General features: G+C 38.3%; 1 protein-coding gene across 4 annotated transcripts in view; it reads left to right on the forward strand.

The window, feature by feature from the left end:
* GOLGA4 (golgin A4) overlaps positions 1-24,382 on the forward strand; it is a 126,739-nt gene that overhangs the window by 99,895 nt on the left and 2,462 nt on the right. For 3 of the 4 annotated variants that reach the window (XM_047875107.1, XM_047875111.1, XM_047875110.1), the window contains 6 exons: positions 939-959; positions 1,168-1,236; positions 3,871-3,946; positions 11,978-12,081; positions 16,913-16,999; positions 23,375-23,437. In XM_047875107.1, the coding sequence (XP_047731063.1) occupies positions 939-959; positions 1,168-1,236; positions 3,871-3,946; positions 11,978-12,081; positions 16,913-16,999; positions 23,375-23,404 (387 nt within the window). In that variant the 3' untranslated portion in view covers positions 23,405-23,437. The remainder of the gene's footprint in view (positions 1-938; positions 960-1,167; positions 1,237-3,870; positions 3,947-11,977; positions 12,082-16,912; positions 17,000-23,374; positions 23,438-24,382) is intronic. The other variant, XM_047875109.1, reaches the window with a different exon arrangement.

Here is a 24,382-nt window from a genome sequence, read left to right on the forward strand (position 1 = left end):
GAATAAGCCTCGTTGCGTGTAGTGTTACTTTGACCTGTGTTGGGATGCCTTCCAGTATTGAAACATGAAATTAATATTCAGAAGGTCTCCTGAGTCCTTTACCTTGTGTCAAAAGAAAGGGGAGAGAAATGGGGGCGGCTGGGTGGCTCAGTTGGTTAAGCATCTGACTTTGGCTCAGGTCGTGATCTCGCGGTTTGTGAGTTCGAGTCCCGCGTCAGACTCTCTGCTGACAGAGCGGACCCACTTCAGATCCTCAGTCTCTCCCTCTCTCTTTCTCTCTCTCTCTCTCTCTCTCTTCCTCTCCCCTGTTCTCTCTCTCAAAATTACATAAACATTAAAAAAATCCTTAATTATTATTTCTACGCTAAAAAATGTTTTTATTCTTCATGAGTTTTTATCCTTTCTTGAGCATCTTTGATGCTTCTGGGAGACAGTGAGTTATGTATCAGTGTTGAGTTCAATGAAGAATAGTTTGTGATTATAGCTTCGAGTGGATTCCCAGAAATTGTCCTCTAGAAGTTTCCCTAAGGGGCCGATATGCTTTAAATAGATGTTAATATGTTTAATTTTTTTGAATCATAGAAATAATAAATGAATATATTCTTGTTATAAAAGAGATAATACTTAAGTATATAGAATGAGCCTGCTCTGGTGGGCACCTGTCCTTGCCAAGTAGTAATCGTTGTTAGGAGTTTGGTGAGTGAATTTCCAGTACTTTTTCTTTGTGTTTACCTATGTTGGTATGCATCCACACTACAATAGTTTGTGTAACAAAATAGACCAGGTTAAAAGCAAATATTTAAAGTTGTCTCATCTCAAATCTTATCACTTCCAAAAGACTAAGTTTTTAATTTCTAGTTATTTCCTTTATTCTATTTTATTGTTTGTTACAGATTTTAGTGTAGTAGCCACTCATTTTTTTTCTTTTCCATTTTCAGGTAACAATTATGGAGTTACAGGTAAGACTAGTTCTTCATTGAATTTGACTGAAGGCAGTATATTGTATATTGTATTGTATTGTGTCTTGTATTCAGGAGTATTTTGTGTTTTGAGTTGAAACATAAAGGTAACTGTTTTAGCAAGGAAAATTTTACGAAGCAATATAGTAGTATATTCAGGCGGTGATGAAATTCATACGCGCTTCAGATCTGACTTTTGTTCTTTCAGACACAACTAGCACAGAAGACTACTCTAATCAGTGATTCAAAGTTGAAAGAGCAAGAGTTCAGAGAACAGGTACGGGTTTAATCGGTGCCTTCTGTTTGAAACTGACTGCCTTACAATTTACATTAGTATGTACTTGGATCTCATTTAGCTAAGTTTTAAAAAAGACCTGATAGCATACTGATTTAATAGTTGGCTTTGCCATTTTGTCTTACACAGGAAATTTTATTCCCAAATCCGAATGTGCTAGAGGATATCTCTTAAATTTGTGATCGATCGCATGTATTTAAACAAGAACATTTGCGTCTTACTCTTTCCAGTGCTTAACATCTTGGATAAGAATTTTTGTTTAATTTGTAATAACTTAAGTTTTTTAAAAAAGCAATTTTCTGGGGCACCTGGGTGGCCCAGTCGGTTAAACATCTGACTTCGCTTCAGGTCATGATCTCACAGTTTGTGAGTTCAAGCCCCGCATCAGGCTCTGTGCTGACAGCTCAGAGCCTGGAGCCTCTTTGCATTCCGTGTCTCCCTCTTTCTCTGTGTGCCCCTCCCTCGCTCTCTCTCTCTCTCTCTCTCTCTCTCTCTCTCTGTCTCAAAAATAAATCAACATTAAAAAAAATTAGAAAGGGAATTTTCTTGTTTTTATCAGAGGGAAAAATATATTTGACATCAATTTTTACTACTTTTTCCTAGTGGCTAAATTGTCTTACTTGAATAAGTTTTGTCCATATATTGTCCAATTATTAGATTTAAAAAGGATTATGTGTATGTGCCTAAAAGGATGCACAAGCATAAAAGTCCCAGTGTATGTGTGTCTGTGGTGCATCATCTTTAGTAGTCTTTTTTTCCAAACTCCGGAGAGAGAATGACACAAGTCAGCAGGCTGTTTGAAGGCTACATCTCTGGGGATTTTCCAGTTTTCTTAAAAAGTCATACATACAAAAATCTTGGTAATCGTTGAACTTAGGTAATGGATGGGCATATGGGCATTAATTGTACTATATTCTCTGTGGCTGAGTATGATAGAAAATTTTCACAATATTTTTAAAAAAAATTATGGATGCTGAGTCCCAATGCTCCTTAATTTTTTCCTACTTCCCAGTGGTTTATCTTTTCTCATCTATTCTCAAGATTGCTGCCTTAAAATTCCCTTCTTTTAGCATCCTCAAATTTTCCAACTGCCAGCATGGCAATTTTTGTATTAGTTATTTTTATGGTTGCAGAATACACATAACGTAACATTGACCATCTTAACCAAAGTGCATAGTTCATTGACATTTAGTTCATTCACAGTGTTGTGAAACAATTACCATTATCTAGTTCCAGAATTCTTCATCACCCCATCAGAAAACCTCCTAACCCATTAAGCAGTCATTCCTTGTTACCTTTTGACAACCGCTGATCTACTCCTGTGTCTGTGAATTTGCCTGTTATGAGTATCTTTTGTAAATATAAGCATATAAAACCTAGCTTTCTTTTTTTTTTTTTAATTTTTTTTCTTAACATTTATTTATTTTTGAGACAGAGAGAGACAGAGCATGAACAGGGGAGGGGCAGAGAGAGAGTGAGACACAGCATCTGAAACAGGCTCCAGGCTCTGAGCTGTCAGCACAGAGCCCGACGCGGGGCTCGAACTCACGGACCGTGAGATCATGACCTGAGCCAAACTCGGACGCTTAACCGACCGAGCCACCCAGGCGCCCCAAAACCTAGCTTTCTTATGTGGCTTCTTCTGCTTAGCATGATGTTTCTAAGATTCATCATTGTGGCATGTATCAGTACTTGATACTTTTTTATGGCTGAATACTATTTCATTATATGGATATACCGTACTTTGCTTATCCATTCATCAGTTTATGAATGTTTGGGGTGTTTCTACCTTTTGGCTATTACGAATAGTGCCACCAGGAACATTATGTACAAGTTTTGGTTTGAGTACCTATTTCCAGTTTTTTGGGGTATGTATACCCAGGAGTGGAATTGCTAGATCATGTGGTAATTATATGTTTCGCTTTTTGATGAACCGCCAAACTATTTTACGTGGTGGCACCATTTTATGTTCACACCAACAAAGTTATAAGGATTCCAGTTTTTCCACATCCTCACCAACAAGTGTTTTGGATATAGCCATGGTAGTTGGTATGAGGTGGTTTCTCATTATGGTTTTCATTTGCATTTTCCTAATGACTGATGATGTCGAGCATCCTATTATCTGCTTGTTGGCCATTTGCATGTCTTATCTGGAACAATGTCTGTTCAAGTCCTTTGCTCATTTTTTAGTTGGGTTATTTGGTTTCGTGTTTAGTTGTACGCTTCACACTTGCATGCTAGATACAAGTCCCTTATCGGGTATGTGATTTGCAAGTATTTTCTCCATTTTGTGGGTTCTCTTTTGAGTTTCTTGATAATATCCTTTGAGGCACAAAAGTTTTACTTTTGATAAAGGTCATTTTGTATATTTTCCCTTTTGTTGTTGTAGATATGTTTCTCTATGTCGTGTGTTGTAGATATGTTGTAGATATGTTTCTCTTTTGTTTGTTGTAGATATGGCTTTTGGTGCCATATCTACGAAACCATTCGTATTAATTGTATTTGCCTGTATTCTGTCTTAAGTATAAAAGAACCTAGTGCCTACAGAAGCCCTTGTTTTTACATATGGTTTCTGTGTGAATCTTATGATACAATTTGAGTATTTGTTACTTTTAGATTCACAATTTAGAAGACCGTTTGAAGAACTATGAAAAGAGTGTATATGCAACAACTGTGGGGACACCTTACAAAGGTATGAATGGTCTCTTATGTGATCCATGGTTATCTCCTATTGGTGCACTTAGGGATGATTTTTGTTTTTGTTTGCGCGTCCGTTCTTTACCATGAATATATTTTACCTTTGTAATTCACCGATAACAGCTAGTTTTAAGGAAAGCATGCTAGTAACCTAAAACAAAATAATGCGTATTCATTGTAAAAAAAAAAATCAAACTGCTGCAGTGTGTAAGTGGGACTGCACATTGTTCCACACTATCCGGATGGAACCGACCTAGTGGCAATTTATGTATATTCTTCCAGATTCTTCTGTATGTATGCAAACATTTGTGTAATCTACTGTATGTACTCATACAGACACAGTTATATCTTTTAGATGCTTCCGGTTTTTACTATAATAATGCCACAATTATTAACTTCAAGCTTGGATTTAGGGAGAAAATAATTTCATAAAAATTCTTATATTCAAGGTAGGAAAGGATGATTTGGAAATATTGTCTTGATTGAAATAAATACACTACTTGCAAAGGGTTTTAAAAATGAACTTGAGTGTTTACATGGTTATATACAACTATGTAAACTCATGATCGTGAGGTAATAATCATGGTCCTTGAATAATCTCATTACAATTTTCCATTCTCAGTTTTACACCTCACTTCATTAAGAATAGTTTTAGGGGCACCTGGGTGGTGCAGTCGGTTAAGCGTCCGACTTCAGCCAGGTCCGATCTCGCGGTCCGTGAGTTCGAGCCCCGCGTCAGGCTCTGGGCTGATGGCTCGGAGCCTGGAGCCTGTTTCCGATTCTGGGTCTCCCTCTCTCTCTGCCCCTCCCCCGTTCATGCTCTGTCTCTCTCTGTCCCAAAAATAAATAAACGTTGAAAAAAAAAATTAAAAAAAAAAAGAATAGTTTTATTTTGCTAAATGTTTTGTAAAGCTTTCTGCTTCTTCGGGGAAGCACTGGGGCCTAAATCTAAACCTTTCCTTTGTGTTTTTGAAAGCTCTTAATGCAATGAAATGACCAGATATTACACGATTTTTAATTAAATTAAGCAAGGCCTCGCTTTGGATTCTTTCCAAAATGCTCTTCAAAAACAAGAGAAAACCGCCTTGGAAGTGGCCCGTGGCTCGTTGCAGAGAGGACTCCTGCTACAAGGATCGTTTGCCACGTCTAAGTCAGCAGATGCGATCGTCAGTGTAACTGCTGCATCAGTGCTCAGCAGCGCATGGAGAGAATCCTGTTGATGCTTTTTGTTAGTTTCACCTTCAGATTTTTATCATTTTCTTTTGTTCTCAGTTTTAAATTGTCAAATGAACACACATGTCCAGTTTATTTAATAACTAACACCTGTACGCGTCCCTTCCCTCCTCCGAGAGCAGAGCGTTCCTGTCATACCTTTCATTAGCTGACATGGTGTAAAACAAAGAAGCAATTACCGTTAATTTATGTGGAAACATTTTTAGCATCCCCAGACCCGAAAAATCTCCTCTCTTGGGCCTGTCTGATACCTTAGACATGTCTTGCTAACAGACGCACAAAATCAATCGAGATGAAACACAGGTGCTCACAGGCACGGTGCAAAGCGACGGCGGCCGGATACTGAGTGTGGTTGCTGGGGAAGGGGTGAGGTGGGGCTGCGCTGGCTGCCGCGGCCTGTGCCGCATCTCGGATGGCCTCCTGCAGAATGGATGCCGAGCACGCTTTTCACTTCACCTTTTTTCATAAAAGCAAAAAGCCTCTTTAGATATCTTGCGGTTAGCAGAGGCACGTACTGAGGCAGGCCTTTTGTGAAAGAGAAGCGGCGTGATGTGAATTTCCGAAAGGCGGGGAACGCCTGAGTGACGCTAAGTGTGACGCGCTGTTTCGTATCTCAGCTCGTTTAATCCTCTCACCAACCCAGTCAGTCTGGTTGAATATGCACATTCATCTCCTCACCATGCTGCCTTTCTGGTTTTTTTTTTAATGTTTATTTATTTTTGAGAGAGAGAGAGAGAGAAAGAGAGAGAGAGGGAGAGAGAGAGAGAGAGAGAGAGAGAGAGAGAACATGAGCAGGGGAGGGGCAGAGAGCGAGGGAGACACAGAATCGGAAGCAGGCTCCAGGCTCCGAGCGGTCAGCATAGAGCCTGACGCTGTGGGCTCGAACCGACAGACCGTGAGATGGTGACTTGAGCTGAAGTCAGACGCTTAACTGACTGAGCCCCCCAGGTGACCATGCTGAGTCTTTCTAAAGAGTAACAACAGAATAAGCACCCATCATACAGGAAGAAATAAAAGATTACTGACCGGTGCTTCAGAAACCTTTATGTAAGCCTCTGCAATAATATCTTTATTCCTCCCCTCACCCCGACTTTTGCCCGACTCTGTGTTAGCCATTGTTCTTCTTCATTGTGTATGTATTTCTAGACAATATTTTGTTTAGATTTTGCTCGTTTTGAAACTTTATGTAATAGAATCATACTGTAAGGTTGTATTTGTTTCTTTTGCATAATACAAGTTTTGAGATTCGTCTGTGTTGTGTGTGGCTCTTGTTCGCTCAATTCGATTTATCAGTTTTGTACGTTCTTGTACACGTCTTCTTCGTACTCACATGAGAGACTTTCTCTGTACAACTACGACCGGGCTCGCTGAGTCATAGGATGTGAATGCTTTCACGCACATCCTATCCCAGATTGGCAAACTAGATGCAATTTGAAGATAATATAGGAGGTTGTTTTCTATGTTTTTTGTACTAGTTTTCATTCCCACCAGCAGTGCGTGTGAGGTCTTGTCACTCCAGCCCCTTAATGCTGGTGCTAAATTAATTCAGCGGCGCTAAATTTATTAAAGGCCCTTAATGCTTGGCTGTGGCCCTTAATGCTGAGCTATGACTTGTGATTTTAATTACCTCTCTCTTACTAGTACTCATGTTGAACATCTTATATGATTGTTCATTTTTTTATTCGTTCATTTTAGCTGTGTGTATTTCTTCTTTTGCGAAGTCCCAGCCGTTTCTTTTTTGTTTTCTAAGATTAGGTTATCTCCCCTTTTCCTTTGATTTGCAGTTTTAAAACAATTCTGAATATTAATCCTTGTTTTATATACTACATATACATGTATACATATATGTATGTGTGTGTGTGTATGTATATATGTATTGTAAAGATATTTACTAGCTGGTGTCTTTATTGTCTTAATTTTTTTTATTTTTTAGATGTATAGAAAAGTAGTAAGTGTGGTCTATAATGAACACACACGTACACGTCACCCTCAACAAATATCAAGACATATCTAATCTTGATTCATCTGTACTCCCAACCTTTCCTAACCTTGCTCTATTGGATTATTTTAAAGTCAGTCCTAAATATCATATCTTATTTGATATAAATAATTTCAGTATACATTTATACAAAGGATTCCTTAACAATAACTGTAGTACTAGGGGCACCTGGGTGGCTTAGTTGGATAAGCATCTGACTTTGGCTCAGGTCATGATATCACGGTTTGTGAGTTCGAGCCCCGCATCGGGCTCTGTGCTGACAGCTCAGGGCCTGGAGCCTGTTTTCGATTCTGTGTCTCCCTCTCTTGTCTGTCCCTCCCCTGCTCATGCTCTCTCTCTCTCTCTCTCTCTCTCTCTCTCAAAAATAAATAAACATTAAAAAATAAGATAAAATGAAACCAATAACCATAGTACTAGTATCACACCAAAAAATTTCACAGCAATTCCTTAGTATGTTCAAATAACTAGTCACAGTGAAACTTACCTGTAGCTTCACAAATGTTTTCTTGTGGTGATGGTGGTAAACAGTTGGTTTATTTGAATCAGTAGCCAAGTAGTATCTGTACCTTGCATTTGATTGAGAAATTGCTTAAATCTCTTTTAAAAGTCTGCCTTCCTTGTCTCTCTTTGTCTCCCTCTCTCTTTCTCTCTTCTTTTCCTCTTTATTTTTTGAAGAGACCAAATTACTTGTGCTCAAGTTTCACATGTTCTGAACTCTTGGTATTCCAGCCCCTAGTAGTTAGAACGAGGGGCTTGATCAGATGGAGACTGTGTTATTGACAGTGGTGCCTCCTCAAGGGAGCCGTACTATATGTTGCCTCCCAGCGAAAGACACACGTTATCTTTGCAGTATCTTTCACACGGTTCCAGGTGCCGTCAATCTGATTCCTCACCTTTCGCCTTAGACGTTAGCACCCAGTGGTGATCGTTGGCCAACATCGGTTGTTTCACCAGTCATTGTGTAACGGTGATCATTCAGATTCTACCATTTGTTGTGCAGATATTAACTGGCATTCTTCTGTAAGCAGAAATGTGCCCTGTTATCTATCTGGGGTATAGCTCCTACGTGAATTTGTCTTTGCCTGCTCTAACACCTCGCTCAATTATGATGACTTTATAATAGATCTTGCTGTTTAGTAGGGGAAGCCCTCCTACTTTCTGTTTTTCAAGAATGTCTTAGCTATTCTTAACTCTTTGTCAATTTAAGTTTTAGAATCAGATTGTAAAATTGCATTCATAACACACACCCAAACCTGGGAAGATTTTGATTAGGATTGCATTGAATTTATAGAAAAATTGAGGAGAATTGGCACCTATATGGGTGAGTCTCCAACCCATAATCATGCTCTTTCAATATTTACTTAGGCCTTCTGTAATTTCAGTCAATAATGTTTATTGTTCTGAGTACCTCTTGTATCTCTCTTCTTACATTTATTCTTAGGTGTGATTGTAAATGTAAAATTTGTTTCTCGTTTTTATTTTCCACCTAAGTAAATGCATTTTCAGGAGACATTCTTGTGCATTTTTGAAGGATATCTGAGCGTGTCTCCTTTTAACTAAAATTATCTGTAATACGCTTAGTTGATTAAGGTTGTGTTAAGTGTAGTTAAATGGATTTTCCAGTTGTACATTTTGGAATTGGGCCCAGGTAAAGGATTGTATTAAAAATGCTGAGCAATATTCCCACAAAGTTATTTGGAAAGACTCACAAGAAGCAATGGGTAGACAATTTGGCAAGCATCTTTATTTGAATGATAACTGATTTCCACTCTCATTGCTTAAAACCCAAAGTAAGAATTATAAAAAGAGGAAGAAATTTCTTTTATATGCCACTGTTAGGGAGAAGACAGGAAAGGGTACATGCATTGGAAAACAGTATTAATTAGTTGTCCAGGAAAATGGCTATATGTAAGTGATCTACATGTTTATAATAATAAAATCAATTATTTTTCTGAAAAGTGTACATTGTAAGCTCTTTGCGTCAATCTAGAGGAATGAAACACTTAAGTGTGATATATAGAGAGATGGTTTTTGAAGAGGAAATAGTACATTGTCATTATTTAGTTCTGGGTGCTCTGTATTTGCTAAGTGTGGTTTGAGTGAATTGGGTCTTTAAAAAGTGTATGCTTTTTAAAAGTGAAATATTCCAAACGTACAAACACACAGGGTGTAAATATCAAGTATGAAGACGGTTAACACCTGTGAATTCACCATCTAGAACATCGTCAGTGCTCCTCGCACTGCTCTTTAGTCTCGTATCTCTCTGTTCTCTCCTGAAGGTAACCACTGTTAACGTGTATACATACTGTTCCCTAAAACAATTGACTTTAATGTTTGGGCTGTATAGAAATGATATCAGCTTATATGTGTTCTGCATATTCTTGCCTTTATTTCACCCAGCATTATGATTTTGGATTTCATTCCATTAGGTGTGAAGCTATAGTTCAACCTTTTTTTTTTTTTTTTTTTTTTTTTTTTTTTTTTTTTATTAATTTTTTTTTTTTTTTTTTTTTTCAACGTTTATTTATTTTTGGGACAGAGAGAGACAGAGCATGAACGGGGGAGGGGCAGAGAGAGAGGGAGACACAGGATCGGAAACAGGCTCCAGGCTCTGAGCCATCAGCCCAGAGCCCGACGCGGGGCTCGAACTCACGGACTGTGAGATCGTGACCTGGCTGAAGTCGGACGCTTAACCAACTGCGCCACCCAGGCGCCCCTTTTTTTTTTTTTTTTTAATTTAAATTCACAATAGTTAACACACAGTGTAGTATTGATTTCAGGAGTAGAGTTTAGGGATTCGTCACTTACATACAGCACCCAGTGCTCATCCCAACAAGGGTCCTCCTTAATACCCATCCCCCATTTAGCCCATTCCCCCACCCACCTCCCCTCCAGCCGCCCTCAGTTTGTTCTCTGTATTTAAGAGTCTCTTATGTTTTCCCTTCCTCGTCTTTTTACCTAATTTTTTTCCTTCCTTTCTCCTATGTTCATCTGTTTTGTTTTTTAAATTCCACATATGAGTGAAATCCTATGATACTTGTCTCTCTCTGACTTATTTCACTTAGCATAATATACTCTAGTTGCATACACTTTGTTGTAAATGACAAGATTTCACTATTTTTCACTGCCAAGCAGTATTCCATTGTATACGTATACCACATCTTTATCCATTCCTCAGTGGATGGACATTGGGCTCTTTCCATACTTTGGCTGTTGTCAGTAGTGCTGCTATAAACGTTGGGGTGCGTGTGCCCCTTCGAATCAGCATTTTTGTATCCTTTGGGTAAATACCTAGTAGTGCTATTGCTGGGTCGTAGGGTAGTTCTCGTTTTAGTTTTTTGAGGACCCTCCATGCTGTTTTCCAGAGCGGCTGCACCAGTTTGCATGCCCACCAATGGTCCAGACGTTTCCCCCTTTCTCTGCATCCTTGCCAACATCAGTTTCCTGAGTTGTTAATTTTAATTTAATGTGTGTGAAGCTATAGTTTAACCATTTTGAATGCTGATTTTCACAATATATTGTATCTTTATACCATACTTTATTCTCCTATTGGTGGACCTTTGAATTGTCTTAATTTTGCTTTTATAAACAGTGTAACTGAACATTGACTTCTGGTGTACATGTGAAGCATTTCTCTAGGATGTACTGGTAGGAATTAAATTACTGCGTTATAGAACATGCTCATCCTTCCACTTTAGGAAGTTCTGCAAAGTAATGTGAAGTTGTTTAGAGTGCTTGTATCAGCTCACTCCACACATGCACAGGCATCTCCGTTGTTCTGTGTACTGACCAGTGCTTGGAATTGTCCGACTTTCGGGACTTTGCCAGTCTCAGATGTTATCCGACTTTCGGGACTTTGCCAATCTCATACGTGTGAATAGTACTTCAGGAGCTTTCATTTGTTTGTTTCTTTTCGCTGAAAAAATGGTGACTTAAATTCTAAGCCAAAAGGAATATAAAGTTACAATAAAAGGCTGCCTTCAGCTTTGGCATTTAGAGGCTCACTTATTGTTCATAGCTCTCATAGTGGAAGCTTTATTATATTATCCTACAGCACAGTGTGATCTCCTGTTATTGATTCAGGTTTTTAAAAACTTCGGGGTTATCAAGGCATAAATATATACGTAAGTAATATTCAGTGTGATTTCATATACCTGAACTGTAATTATTGTTTACTTTTAGGCTGAAATGGGGCCTGATTGACAGATGAACTGTGACTTCTTATGACAGGCTTTAAGATGTCAAATCAAAATATTTGAAAACCACTATAATGGCATTAATATTTCATGTGTTTTCTAGTTATTTTATCTACTGTGTTTCAAACAGTTTTGAAAATTTGATTTAAACCTAAGTGCTTTTAGGTTTGGAATACTAGAAAAACTAGAATACTATACTGATATAATGAATTCTTAATAAAATAAACATTATTGTTAATTTCACTCATTGTGGACTATCTGCAGTCAACCACAGAATATTGAGGAGAGAAATACCAGTTTTAAGGAATCTTTGTATTTCCTAAGTATAGTCTTTTAAAATTGCCATGCCAAAAGGAGGAGGAGGAGGAAGAGGAGGAAAAGATTTGAGAAATAAAATTGTTATAATAATTCTAATTTTCTTTTCCAAGGGAGAAATACCATTGAAATACTTTATGTATGTATGTACAGTACTACACAGTACAATGTAATTAATATAAGAGTTATGCCTTGCTTTGTCTGGTGTCTAAGTAATAAGTAGTTGATCTGGATTTTCTTTAAGATTTGATCTTTTTTTTTTTTTTTTTTTTTTTTTTGACAGGTGGCAATTTGTATCATACTGATGTCTCGCTCTTTGGAGAACCTACCGAGTTTGAGTATTTGCGAAAAGTGCTTTTTGAGTATATGATGGGTCGTGAGACTAAGGTATAAATAATTTCTGGTGACTTGGCGTGTGGCTTAATTTAAAAGGAAATGTGCCCGCTTCTAATACTTTAATACACATATTGATGCCATATTTTACTGTTAGCAGACCACACATGCTAAAAGGTGATAGGTAATTAATTGTGTTATAGTTCGTTGTTTACACAAATGATTTGTAGATCTTGCTTATATTTGTTTCAGTTATAAAATATTAATTTAAAAAATACTGTTGGATGATGCTAAATACTAAAAATAGAAATTTCATTGACTTAATATTTTGTAAAACATGGGTATTTTTACTTTTGACTTGAAATTTTAGAGTCAAGTCAAAATTTGATTTCATTTTCATGGAAACTTCAGGATAATGTGGAAGTATTGGAAATGGTCATAATTAAGAATGACTACTTAGGGGTATTTCTAAATATTTTACTTTAGTTACAGTGAGAAAATCATTTCAAAACATATGGAATATCAGTCATTAAAATTACCACATCATATAGGTAATAATGCTTGGCTAAATTTGTTTTCTGGAATATTAAATTATTGTAAGGTTCTTGAGTGTATAGTCTGGTCTTTTTCTTGTTTGTATCCCCCACAGTGTTTTTAAAAGAGCCTTATATTGGACTTTTGGTAAATATATCTTGAATTGAATTGAACCATGTATTTAGGGAAATTCATGAACCTTTCCTCAAACAAATTTTCATTTAAAGCAATTTCTTTTCCGACACTGCTTCAACTTTTTACCTTCATAAACTTTTACATTGTCCATATACCTTGGCTGAGGATGGGATCATGAGTTTTCCATTTTTAGAAGCAATCAGTGTTTTTAACTTAGGGGTCCCTTGGGGGGTTACTAAGTCAAGGAGTGCTAAGCCAGTTCAGGGATTAATTTGGCAGGTATATTAAAAGCCTAAAAAGTAAGGACATAAGAAATCTCTTAAAAGAATATTATGAACTTATAGATTATAGATTCTGCTAAACACTAGGAGTTATAGAAATGGAAGTCATTTTAATCCATAATATCTGTAGAAATCTCATTTCATTATATCAAATAGTTTCAAATTAAAGTAATATCTAGTGTGATCCTGAACATGTAATACAGAGGGATATATTAATTCACAGTGATTCAGTATTTTTTTTCTTAAAGAGCTTTTTTTTAAAATTCAGAGAACAGCTAAAACTAATTTTCTCCTTATCTTTTTAAAAGTAAAGCTCATGAAAAAATAATAAAATAAATAAAGCTAAGGACATATAGCTTCCTCTTATTAAGTCTTGTATTGGATAGCAGCCCGTATTTGAGGTGGGGTAAATAATTTAATGTTACCTTGTTATTGTAGGGAAGGGAGAAGGCTATATCTTAAAAAAAAAAAAAGCCTCTCAGCAGTTTAGCCGTATTGATTGGTTCATTTGTGAATGTAAAGCTGTGATCCCAGTGTCGCTAAATAAATTACTTACGTGCCTCAGACCGTGTCTTCTGGAGGTTGTGAACTGTGCGGGGTAGGAGCCCTACAGAGCTTGAGTCCTCCTGAAGGAAGACCCGGCACAAACGTGAGATGTGCCGGGCGCCAGCTCGCGCCGTCAGGGCCGTGCGGTTAGTTTGAGGCTGTGCCTGAGGAGACAGCTGGAAGGGATGTCCCCACGCCCCGTCTGACACCTGACTGGGAAGCCATGCTGCCGAGGGCTCTCCCTGGTCCTTTGTCTTCAACACTCAGTGCACCTGGTTACTACAAATGGTGAGGCTGTCACTGTGCCATCACAGTGTACAGGTCAATCTAGAACATCGGTAGCAGACGCTCTGCTTAATTTTTACTGCGTGTTTATTGAGCGCTTGCTCCATGTGGCCTTCTGTTTATCACCCCGATGGATAAGAAGATGAAATGTGACACTGTCCCTAATTCTAAGGAGTTTACTCTATAGTAGCAAAGTGGAGCTGTTTGTAGTTAAGCTTGACGTGATGCAGAACGTAGCCGGGGCTGTTAAGAGAGGCACAGAGTTCTCCTGTTTGCTTGTGAGAAGGTCAAGGCGGGCATCGTGGAGAAGCAGGTGTATTGCTGGGCTTTAAAGCGGGATGAGGTGTATGCAGGTGTGGTTTGACTTTAATAGAGGTGCTCAGACGGGAGGGAAAGTCTAGACAGAAGGTCCAAGGCAGGACATTGGGTTTTGGAATGACAAGTCGTCTGGTCCGACTGAAACACTGGATCTGTGTGCTGGAAGTGACTCCTTCCAGGGCTGCACAGAGTGTGGAGGGCCCGGGATGACTTCCGAGTGTTGCCTGTAGGCATTCGGGGGGTGGCTAGCCCTTGAGCTGAGGTTGACAAGATCAGAGCTGGTTTTAGACACATCTTTCACCGATTTCCTTAATTTCTACACAGTCACAGAGTTTGAAATGGAAACCGGGTTGCGGCCTTAGAATGAGCCAGTGTGTGTCGTGGCCTTTGTGCTCTGACCCTCGTCCAGCGCGATATGTGTGTCATCCCCCCTGTGTTCCTTCCTCTGCTTCTGCACACAGTGTTCCTTACTTGATGAGGCAGATGACTTATGTAAGAAGACCACATGCAGGACACACATTCTTACGGCATGAAGCTTCCTCTGTCTTCTTCACTTTCCTTCTCTCGGGTTGTGGTCCTCCCGTGCTGTTACGGACACTAAAATTCAGTCTGTTCTCCTTTTCAGTAGAAAGTGTTTCTCACTGTAACCTTTTAGTAAAGCCTCTCCTTAAAGAAGACCTGGCAGGAGACACAGCCTCTCCACCAGCTGGCTCATTTGAACTTTTCCTTACTTACTTCCCAGGGCCCGAGGATACTGTACGTAGAGTAGACAGTCTGACAGGCAGAGAGAGCCTGGGTTTCTTCATGTAAGTGCGTTTTGGTAAGCCAGGGAACAGCTTTAAGTCTTTGCTGGGTAATCTGCTGCAGATTCAGGATCACTGGTGAATTTAGAGGTGGGTTCCTCATTAACGTTTAGAAACGTGAAGAAACACCTAGCGACAGTTCTGGGGTCTTTTGACAGACATACTTGCATGTGCGTGTGTGGTTCATAGTGAATATAAACGGACTCTTGGGTGCTTTGAACCTTACAAGCTATTGACAGTAAAGAAATGTTCCTATAATCATGAGTCCCTAAATTTTAGGTGTTCGTGGCTTCCTAAAAACAGTCTTCGTAGACAGTATACCCAAACCATTTAAAATTGCTTCAGAGTGTTAATAAAAAGAATACGGAAAGACTTAACCACTTCTTATTTTCTCTCGCCATTTAAGGCCACATATGTGCTTAGTTTCTCGATTTCGCTTTAACGTGAAGACTCTGTTCTGTCTAGGCAACACAATTTAAAGGATGAGGGTTTTTGTAAAATGCCTTTGGAATTCTCCAAGAGTTTAAATGGTTTTGTTTTTTTTTTTTTTTTTGATTCTCAGAATGGCAGAGGCAAAGGTAAAGGGAGGGAAGGGTGCTGAAACCTTGCCACGTATGGGGTTTGTGATTAAAGAATAGTATTAGTTGATCTGTTAGTGGAAACAAATATTAGAAGTATGTCAAGTGCCTGGCCTGGGCTTAGCACATAATAGGAATTTAAAAAATGTTAGTTTCTTTCCTTCCTGGTGATAATTCTACCTTTTTTTCTAATGATGTGAGTAATGTAAAATTAAAAGTTTTTTAATGTTTATTTATTTTTGAGAGACAGAGAGAGACAGAACGTGAATGGGGGAGGGGCAGAGAGAGGGAGACGCAGAATCTGAAGCAGGCGCCAGGCTCTGAGCTGTCAGCACAGAGCCCGACGCGGGGCTCGAACTCACGAGCCATGAGATCATGACCTGAGCCGAAGTCGGAAGCTTAACCGACTGAGCCACCCAGGCACCCCGAGAAATGTAAAATATTTTATTATTGTGTCATCTTTTCCTCAGTGACCTTCTCTGGCCCCCAGCCCCGCCCCCTGCACACACACACGCACACACACAGTGTGTGTAACCGTGAACAAAGAACGTTACAGTGAGTTCCCTAGGTGCCCCTGCCGTCCTCTGTGGGCATCCTTGGGGGAGAGCACTAGCACCTGAATTTGTATGTAAGCACTGAACTTGTTATCCTACTTATTTCGTGAGTGTATCTTATTTCATCAGGTATCTTCTTTCCTCTCTGTCTCCCTCAAAACATCTCATCTTGATACAAAATAGGGAATTTCAACCTTTGAGGAGAATTTTCCACGAGCTTATGGGTGACAGTCTGACTTACGGTATATGCATTTAGATCTGCACAATTTATGATCTTGTTTTGCAAGCCACCATGTGTAATGTTTTGATTCATCATGTTTTCTACCCAACAAAACATCTCGTGTTTATTTAAAATGTAATTTGTATTTCTATTAGGCTGATGTGCTGCATGTTGTAAAAAATACCTACTAAGCATGTTCATGTTCATGCAGTAGCCCATGTTTATGAGATATATGATGTGATTTAGTTAAAGCTGAACTTCTGATGATTTAGAGCTTGGCAATACATTACTTTCTAGATAGATTTCTATAAGTGAAAAGCCTTATAAAATGAATGAGTAATAAAGTTCCATTTTAATACGATAAAGGGCCAAGAGCATTAGAACTTTATATAGCTTCATGCTATTGTAATTGCATCTTCTTGAAATAATACCAACCCAGGCATTGTGGAGAGTCCTTTTAAATTGAAATTCTAGCGTTGGCTGTTATTTCCTTGACTAATATCTTCACATCATACTTCTTTGGTCGTGGCTTCCATTGAGAGCACTAAAGAATCCCACCAGCAGAACATGTCAGAATGGGTGAAACGTCATCTGCTCAACTGTCTGTGATCATCTCTTGTTTTTCTTGTAGACCATGGCGAAGGTTATAACCACTGTCCTGAAGTTCCCTGATGATCAGACTCAGAAAATATTGGAAAGAGAAGATGCTCGGCTAATGGTAAGCTTTAAAAGTAGGCTACGGATAGAAGACGACTTTATCGCAATCTCTGACTTTATCGCATGCTCTGTTTCATTTACAAAGACTCTGAGGTGGTCAAAGACATTTTAAATGTTTCGTTTTTATTGTACCGTAGCGTAAAAACTGAGAGCGAATCTACATTAAGAAAGTTTAACCGAGGGCAAATAGGAATTGGTGTCTTCAAGGAAAGAACAGTCTTTTTCAATAGCTTTTATGAGGTTAACACCTACACGTGCTATCTGGGATTTCCAGAACCCGGGCTGTTTATGGAAAGGACAGAAAAGGCATTTGTCCTGGTATATCCAGTAATAATTTTTAATCAGATTACACCATGATGTTGGATGTTCTGTATTACATTTCCTTATCCTCCGTAGTGGTTTTCAAATACAGTAATTCTGACTGAAAGAATGTAAGCATTTTTGAGCTTTTGAGATACCCAGCAAGGGAGATGTAGGTAACGGAATTATTAGAAACCTTTGTGTGAAGTCAGATGTGATTGAAATGAAATAAATACACACTTCGTAAATGATGCAAAATCCTCTTGCCTGACTTCTTTTTGCTCTGGGCCAGTAATGCAGTAAGAAAAGATCCATTCTAAGCACAGTGTGAAATTTGTTGGGAAGTCTCGGGTCTTGCCTCAGCTTTCTCTTTCTCCTTCCTTTTCTTGTCTTGCTGGTAGCCTGCATCACCCTCCACGTCCTCCCCCATTTCTCTACCTGTTTTAAGATTTCAGCACCGCTGTTCTCTTCTCTCTCCTCACTGAAGCAAGCAAAGGTCTTCTCCTTAGTGATGGGTTAGCCTGTGTCTGACTATCTCCAGTAAGGACTAAGTCATTACCTCCTAAAGCATCCTATCTTAATTCAACAGACTACGTCTCTTAACAAAAGTTCTTGCTTATCTTGAGCCCCAATCTTCCTTCCTAGTAGTGGTCACCAGTTTCTTCTGGTTTTTACCTATGGAACTCAACCAAAAAATCTGTCAATGGCCTGAATGGAAGGCTTTTCTTCTCCAGGCCAGATACCTGGAGCTGCATCCCAGGGCTCCTCCTGGTTGGCTCAGTGGGTAGAGCGTGCAACTCTTAATCCCAGGGTCATAAATTCTAGCCCTACATTTGGCGTGGAGTCTGCTTAAAATTAAAAAAAATTGCATCCCTACTGACTGAGCCAGCCAGGTATGGCTTCTCTCTTCTGATGCATTGCTTTCTCCAAGGTCATCCCTGCATCCCTGACCTTTGTCCTAGTACTTTATTGCATATTTTGTCATATACCTATTGTATATTTTTCGGAGACAGTTACAATTATTTTGACTAACATTAAGTGTTTTTTGGAAAGTATTCTTCCCTGGTATCTAGTGGTCTGAAAAACATTGTTATACCTCTGTAGTTATTTCTGGTTATACATTTTTTTTTGATGTTTATTTATTTATTTTGAGAGGTAGGGGAGGGGCAGAGAGAGAGAGAATCTCAAGCAGGCTCTATAATGTCAGTGCAGTATAGATGGGGCTCGATCTCATGAACCTGAGATCATGACCTGAGCCGAAACAAGAGTTGGATGCTTAATCAGCCGAGCCAGCTGAGCCCCTCTGGTTATACATATTTTTTATAAGAAGTATGTCACTATAATGTATGCCCTTCACCAATAGAATGTTGTTTTAAATTATAGCAAACAGTTCTAAAATGCAGCTGCTCAGAGTAGTTTTTCTCCTCACTGAATTTGCCTTTGTGTAAATAAAACTCTCCAGTGCAATTGGAACCTGTCAACATGATTCTGTCATTATGGCCTGTTTAAGAAAATATTTTTAAATGATCTAATGCACCTTTGTTCATTCTGCCATGGCCTCTTTATCATCTTGATTTTGGGGTATGGCAAACTCTCATTGTTGGGCTACATTTTATCCGGATTTGAGTTAGAGTTTAGATTCATCCTAAGTCATGGCCACGGCAGATAAGGTGGGAAACATCCCCCTTCACCCCATACACACATGCAGTCTTAGACTGGTTCGCCTTGAAGGAAATTAATTGAATTGATACATGTACATAGTGAACCATGTTAAAAAAAAAAAAAACCTTTTAAAGGAGATGGAATTTTTTTTTTTTTTTTTTTTAGTTTCACTAAAAAGAAATCTTTGAAAACCATTACATTCTTTATTCCTGAATAAAGTGGTATTCATTCTGGATAGGAATGAAATGGTGACTGTTTATTCCTTCCTGAAATAATCCTCCCTTGTCTCCGAGGCTGATTTGCCCAGGAAGAAAGTACCACTCTTTCCACTGCTACTTTAAGCAGAGTCTTATCCATCATTATCTTTTGCTTAATGAATGAGTGCAGTCAGCACACACATACTCTCCTGCTTGTTGTGGCCGGTATAGGAGCATCGAAGACGTGGAAGATAATGGCTGCTGACTTGTGGAGCCTTTAATTTTCGGGGGAGGAGGTAGTACCCATTTATCATGCATGAAATGTCTAAGTCATGTAATTCAGATAATAAAAGGAGATGCTTAGGAAATAGGAAGTAACGTATAATGAGCATGAAGTGAGGCCCACTGATGGCCTGTAAATCAATTTGAGTCACTCTTCATTGGTTTGAGATTCTTGGTACTTGATAGTGATTCATGATTGTGTTTTTATATTTGATGGAAGATTAAGATTGTTGTTGATTGAGAAGGTTGAACCAAGAGACGCATTTGCCTTTAAGACCGGTGTCATTCATAAAATGAGCAATAAGAATCATTATCTTTGAACAGGTCTCTTGGAATTACAGCCTATTTCTTACTCCTGTCCAGTGTCCGTAGCTGATTAGGAAAAAACACTGCAAAAAAGAGTGACGTATCTTCTTCTACGAGAAAGATAAGATATCCAATAGAAAGATATTTATATTCTTTCAATGTAAATATAGAAACTATCTTTCCAATAGAAAGATATACAAATGCATAGAAAACCAGCCTTTTTAGCAGTTTATTAAGTGAACATTTAAAAACTACTTAGTCGTGTTAGCTTTAAACGTATGTTCCAAATGGATCTTTTCTGTGATTTGTTATAAATGTGGAGCTGTGTTTTCCCTCGTATTTAAAATCAGCAACCTTGAGTGCTTTGTTATTTTTAGCTGTGAAGGCTGAAAGGCTGAGAAAAGTAAACCAAAACAACCCCGAACACGTTTCAGAGCTGCCCTCCCCATCCGTTAATATTTGGGATGCTGGAGAGAGAGTGTGAACTGCGCTGAGAGCTGACAGCGTGCAGCCACATCAGTGCTTGCAGTATTTACTGGGTATTGTAGGAGGAGACCGTCTAAAGACTGGCTTCATGACTCTGGTGATTACGCGTTAGCTTTTTGGCATCGGCCAGACATTTCTGTGACTGCTGGTAAGATCTCTCTCAGTCTATCCCCTTTTTATTTTGCTTCCCCTCCCCTCAGGGAGTTTTACAGTCTGTATTCGAAACACCCCATTCCAGATCACAACAGTTATTACTTAATAAGTGGTTTCAGAGTTTAACCTAATTTCAAGATTACATGTCATAGGTGAGAAGTCGTTATCTGTCAAGTAAGATTAAATTGTAGAGCATAATTAAATTCTGGTTTATCTGAAGGCTGTGATGTGTAGAGAAGGCCTATCCTACGTCCTTCATTGACAAGTCTCAGAGCCTCAGGTTGTTCACAAAACGAACATCATTTTGTTAGCATTATTGGAAGGCCAGACTATAGTGCCTGCCCTGGGTTTTTGAGATGGTGGCAGGGGTGGTGGTGACGATCTCTTAGCCACCAGAGAGCAACATGTGGGTGTAGAATTAGTCTTTCCTAGAAAAGGAGACTTAGGTTGGTGAGTTAATACTAATGTGTGTGAGATCGGTCATTAAAGACGTCAGTAGGACAGGCAGGTCATTTCGCAGGAATGACGTCATCTCAGAAATTGTCCCCGTCAGAGCGAGTGGCACTGCTGTGGTGAGTGTGGATCTCACCAGCCCGACCCTGGCAGACTTGGAGCAGGCCCTTTCCATGTTTCTGGCCCTTGCTCGGAAAATGAGCACGGTGGATTGTTCTATTCCTAAGGCTTCTTTCCTTCTAAAGTTCTCAATTCTTTGTAGATTTTAAAGTTTTGGGTTTGTCTCAACTGGGAAAAAATTGCCTTCTATACAATAGGCAGAAGTTCAAAAGAAAACGCACGTACCAAATGCACACACTTTCATCTTTGTGAGAACAGCCTTTTACCTCCTCTCAGCTCTTAGCTTATTGTGCCTCATTTTGTGATGGTTTAGGCAGTTTGGACGGGCAGAGCAGACTGGATATTTGAGTAACAGGGTAGGAGCAAGAGTGAATACAAAAGTCTTGGGCTCGTCTATTTTGTGCTGAAGAAAACTGCCCTAAAAGTACGCCATCAGATTTTTTTATTAAAGGAGAGTGTTATTATTTAGGGTCATTTTATTAAGAAAGTTTGTTTCAATCAGGTGCTAAATCATCTCTTGAAATTGAGAGGTTCTTTTGTTATATAGACATCTCTTCTGAAAAATGTTTCTAGAAATGCATTTTCCTTTTCAGGGTGCTAGCAAAGCGACGTTGTTTCACCTAGACAGCTATTTTCCTGATGACCTCACTGAAAGAAAATTTTTCTCTTCTGATGGAGAAGTTTTGGCTTATTTTCATCCCATCCGTTCTAGTCATTTTTAAAAATTGATTTTCTGTTGCCTTTGTTTTTTACTTTTCTTTCGCATTGATCCTTTGTGTTGTGTCCAGTTCTCCATCCATCCTTGCCCTTGACCCGTCTGTACTTCATGTTTCGCACTTTTCTCCCTTTGGTTGGAATTCTAAAGGTCTCTTCTGAGTTAACAAATTCATCCAAACTTTTCAGCACTGTTAGCTGGAGAACTTTTCCATCCCAGAAGAGGCTTACCTTTGCGCGGGCTCAGTGGATACCTGGAAGGTGGATCAGGAAACAGGTGCAAATAGAACTGCTGTGAAGTGAAAACAAAACAAAACAAAAAAACTGTACAGATAAAGTACACATTTGTTGTCTCAAAAGTGGTTAGACTCTCGATTCTGTTAGAATTACATAATACGTGATCATTGCAAAAGAAAACATTGCAAATGATTCGGAATCATGTTACATAGAGAGGGAGACCTTCGTGTTCTCAGCCTCCCAACACTTCCCACCATGCCACAATCATCTTTGTAAATAGTTGGTGAATATCCCCAGGGTTTCTAAGCTTTATAAATATATACTTATAGTTATGTTTTTAATCACTTAATTATTTTATAAAAATGGCAGAATGCAACGGCTTGCTTTTTTCACTTAACATATTTTTATTTTATCTCACCTCATTACAAATTGATGTACTTTATTCTTTTCAATGGCCGATTGTATGATTACATGGGTGTCCTACAGTGTAGTTCACCAGTTTCCTATTCATGGACACTTAGGTTGTTTGCAGTTGTTCGGGACGTACAAGCACAGACACAGGGAGCATGCATATATATGTATTTTGCATACTTCTGCAAGTTTTTCAAGAGGGTATTGACCTTATTGTGTTGTGTGCTGTGTTGCAAATATTATTTTCTAGTTTGTCTTTTGATTTCGTTGCTTCTTACTAACTGTACCCTTAAATAAGGTAAAGGGAATGATGCTTCTGAGGTTGGTCACGCTAAGAATAGACTCATTTTATAAATAATCCCCTTTTTTTTACTGATGCTCTTTTAACAAACCAGAAAGCTAATCAGTAATCTTAGATTATGACCATTTTAGATAGGACAAAGAATTAATTTAAGAAGGTTGCTACAGTAAAAACTATGTTTGAGATTGGGTCCCTTTGAATGGAAATTTCAATTTGGGTTATCCTTGCTGGAACCATTCCTGATGATATACTGTTGAATTATAAGCAAATTACTCAGTGATAAAACTGACATATATTAGGAATGATAATTCAACATATAGACCTACTGTATTCACATTCATCACCATTTCCCCCCAATTTTTGATGGTAAATTGGTAGATATTATATAAATCAAATTTCATGTGTACTTTAATGGAATTATGAAAAATATTTCTATAAGGCAAATAATCATACCCAGTTAATGTTATATAAATATTTACTTAAAGTGTGAAAGCATCTTTAATTAAGTTGCTCACATTTTTAAATTAAAGTTGCAAATGAAATCTCAGCTACAAATTACTATATTTTCTTAGGATGGGTGGGACTTATTACAGGTTCCTTATACTTTGCCTAGCTTCCCTTGACTTGGGGGAGATTTGAGAAAATTTTAAGTACATTCTGTTTAGTCCTTTGAAGTTCATATACACATATAATCTCTATGTTATATTAAGTCTTAAAACTAACCCAATAAGCTTTTTTTCTTCCTGGCTTATAGTATTCTTCACCTCGCAGTGGTATCTTCTGAGTAAACCATCAGTCTGTGCTTAGTTAGCATGTGGTGAGTGAAGAATAATGTCTTGTGTCTTTTGTGCAAAAATCAAACGTGTTGCATGATACTAACCATTTCGCTGGAATTCTTGTGCTCTTTTGTTTAATGAATACATGATTATGCTATGTGTTAATATAAGTGTTTTCTGTTAATTTTGTTTTATAGATTAATAAATAGATTAATAATCACCACCACCGGAAGAGTTATACAATTTTAGGAAGTTTTACTTCTTTAAATAGTAATTGAAAGTTTTAAAATTGCTCTTGGACATTTTATCAACTCAAAGAAATTATATATTTTATAATCTTTTTTGTTTTTATTTCCCAAGCATAGTCTTGGAAATCAATAAAAATTGTGAGAGAGAAATGAAGAATCATTTTCTAGATAGAAGTGAAGTGATATACTTCACGAAACCAGATTTCCAAACATCATAAGGTCCACTTATCAAGGCTATAGCCTGAAATCGTGAAGGCTAGTAAAGTTGATTTAAAAGAAGTATCATTTTATTACTTCCGGGGATGGTACAGTATAACAAGAAAACATCTGTCCCCAGGAGACCCTTGGGCAGCCTGCTTCAATTGAGTGTGGCTGTTAGTAATTAACATATTGTTAACTGAGCTGGGGGCATCTAGATTGTTTCCACACAGTCATGGGTCTTCACCGTTTAAACCCCTCTGCCGTGGCCTCCGTGTAGTAGTCATGCTATTAGCTAGACTTGGCACCCCCTAAAATTTAGGGTACATCTTTGTACATCTTTGCCTCAGACTTGGCTGGAATTTTTACAAATCACAAACAAGCTCGATGGCAATTAATAGAGCTTAATTATAATTGAAATAATTCGATTGTTAATTGTGATTGTTAATTCAACTAGTATTCAGCTAATGGTATTAAGGTTTAAAATGCCAGTAGACAGCTTTTCTTTTTCAACCTCTTAGCTTTAAAAATCATTTATGC

Source organism: Prionailurus viverrinus, chromosome C2 (assembly GCF_022837055.1).
Source record: "Prionailurus viverrinus isolate Anna chromosome C2, UM_Priviv_1.0, whole genome shotgun sequence".
In the NCBI taxonomy this organism is placed as follows: Eukaryota; Metazoa; Chordata; class Mammalia; order Carnivora; family Felidae; genus Prionailurus; species Prionailurus viverrinus.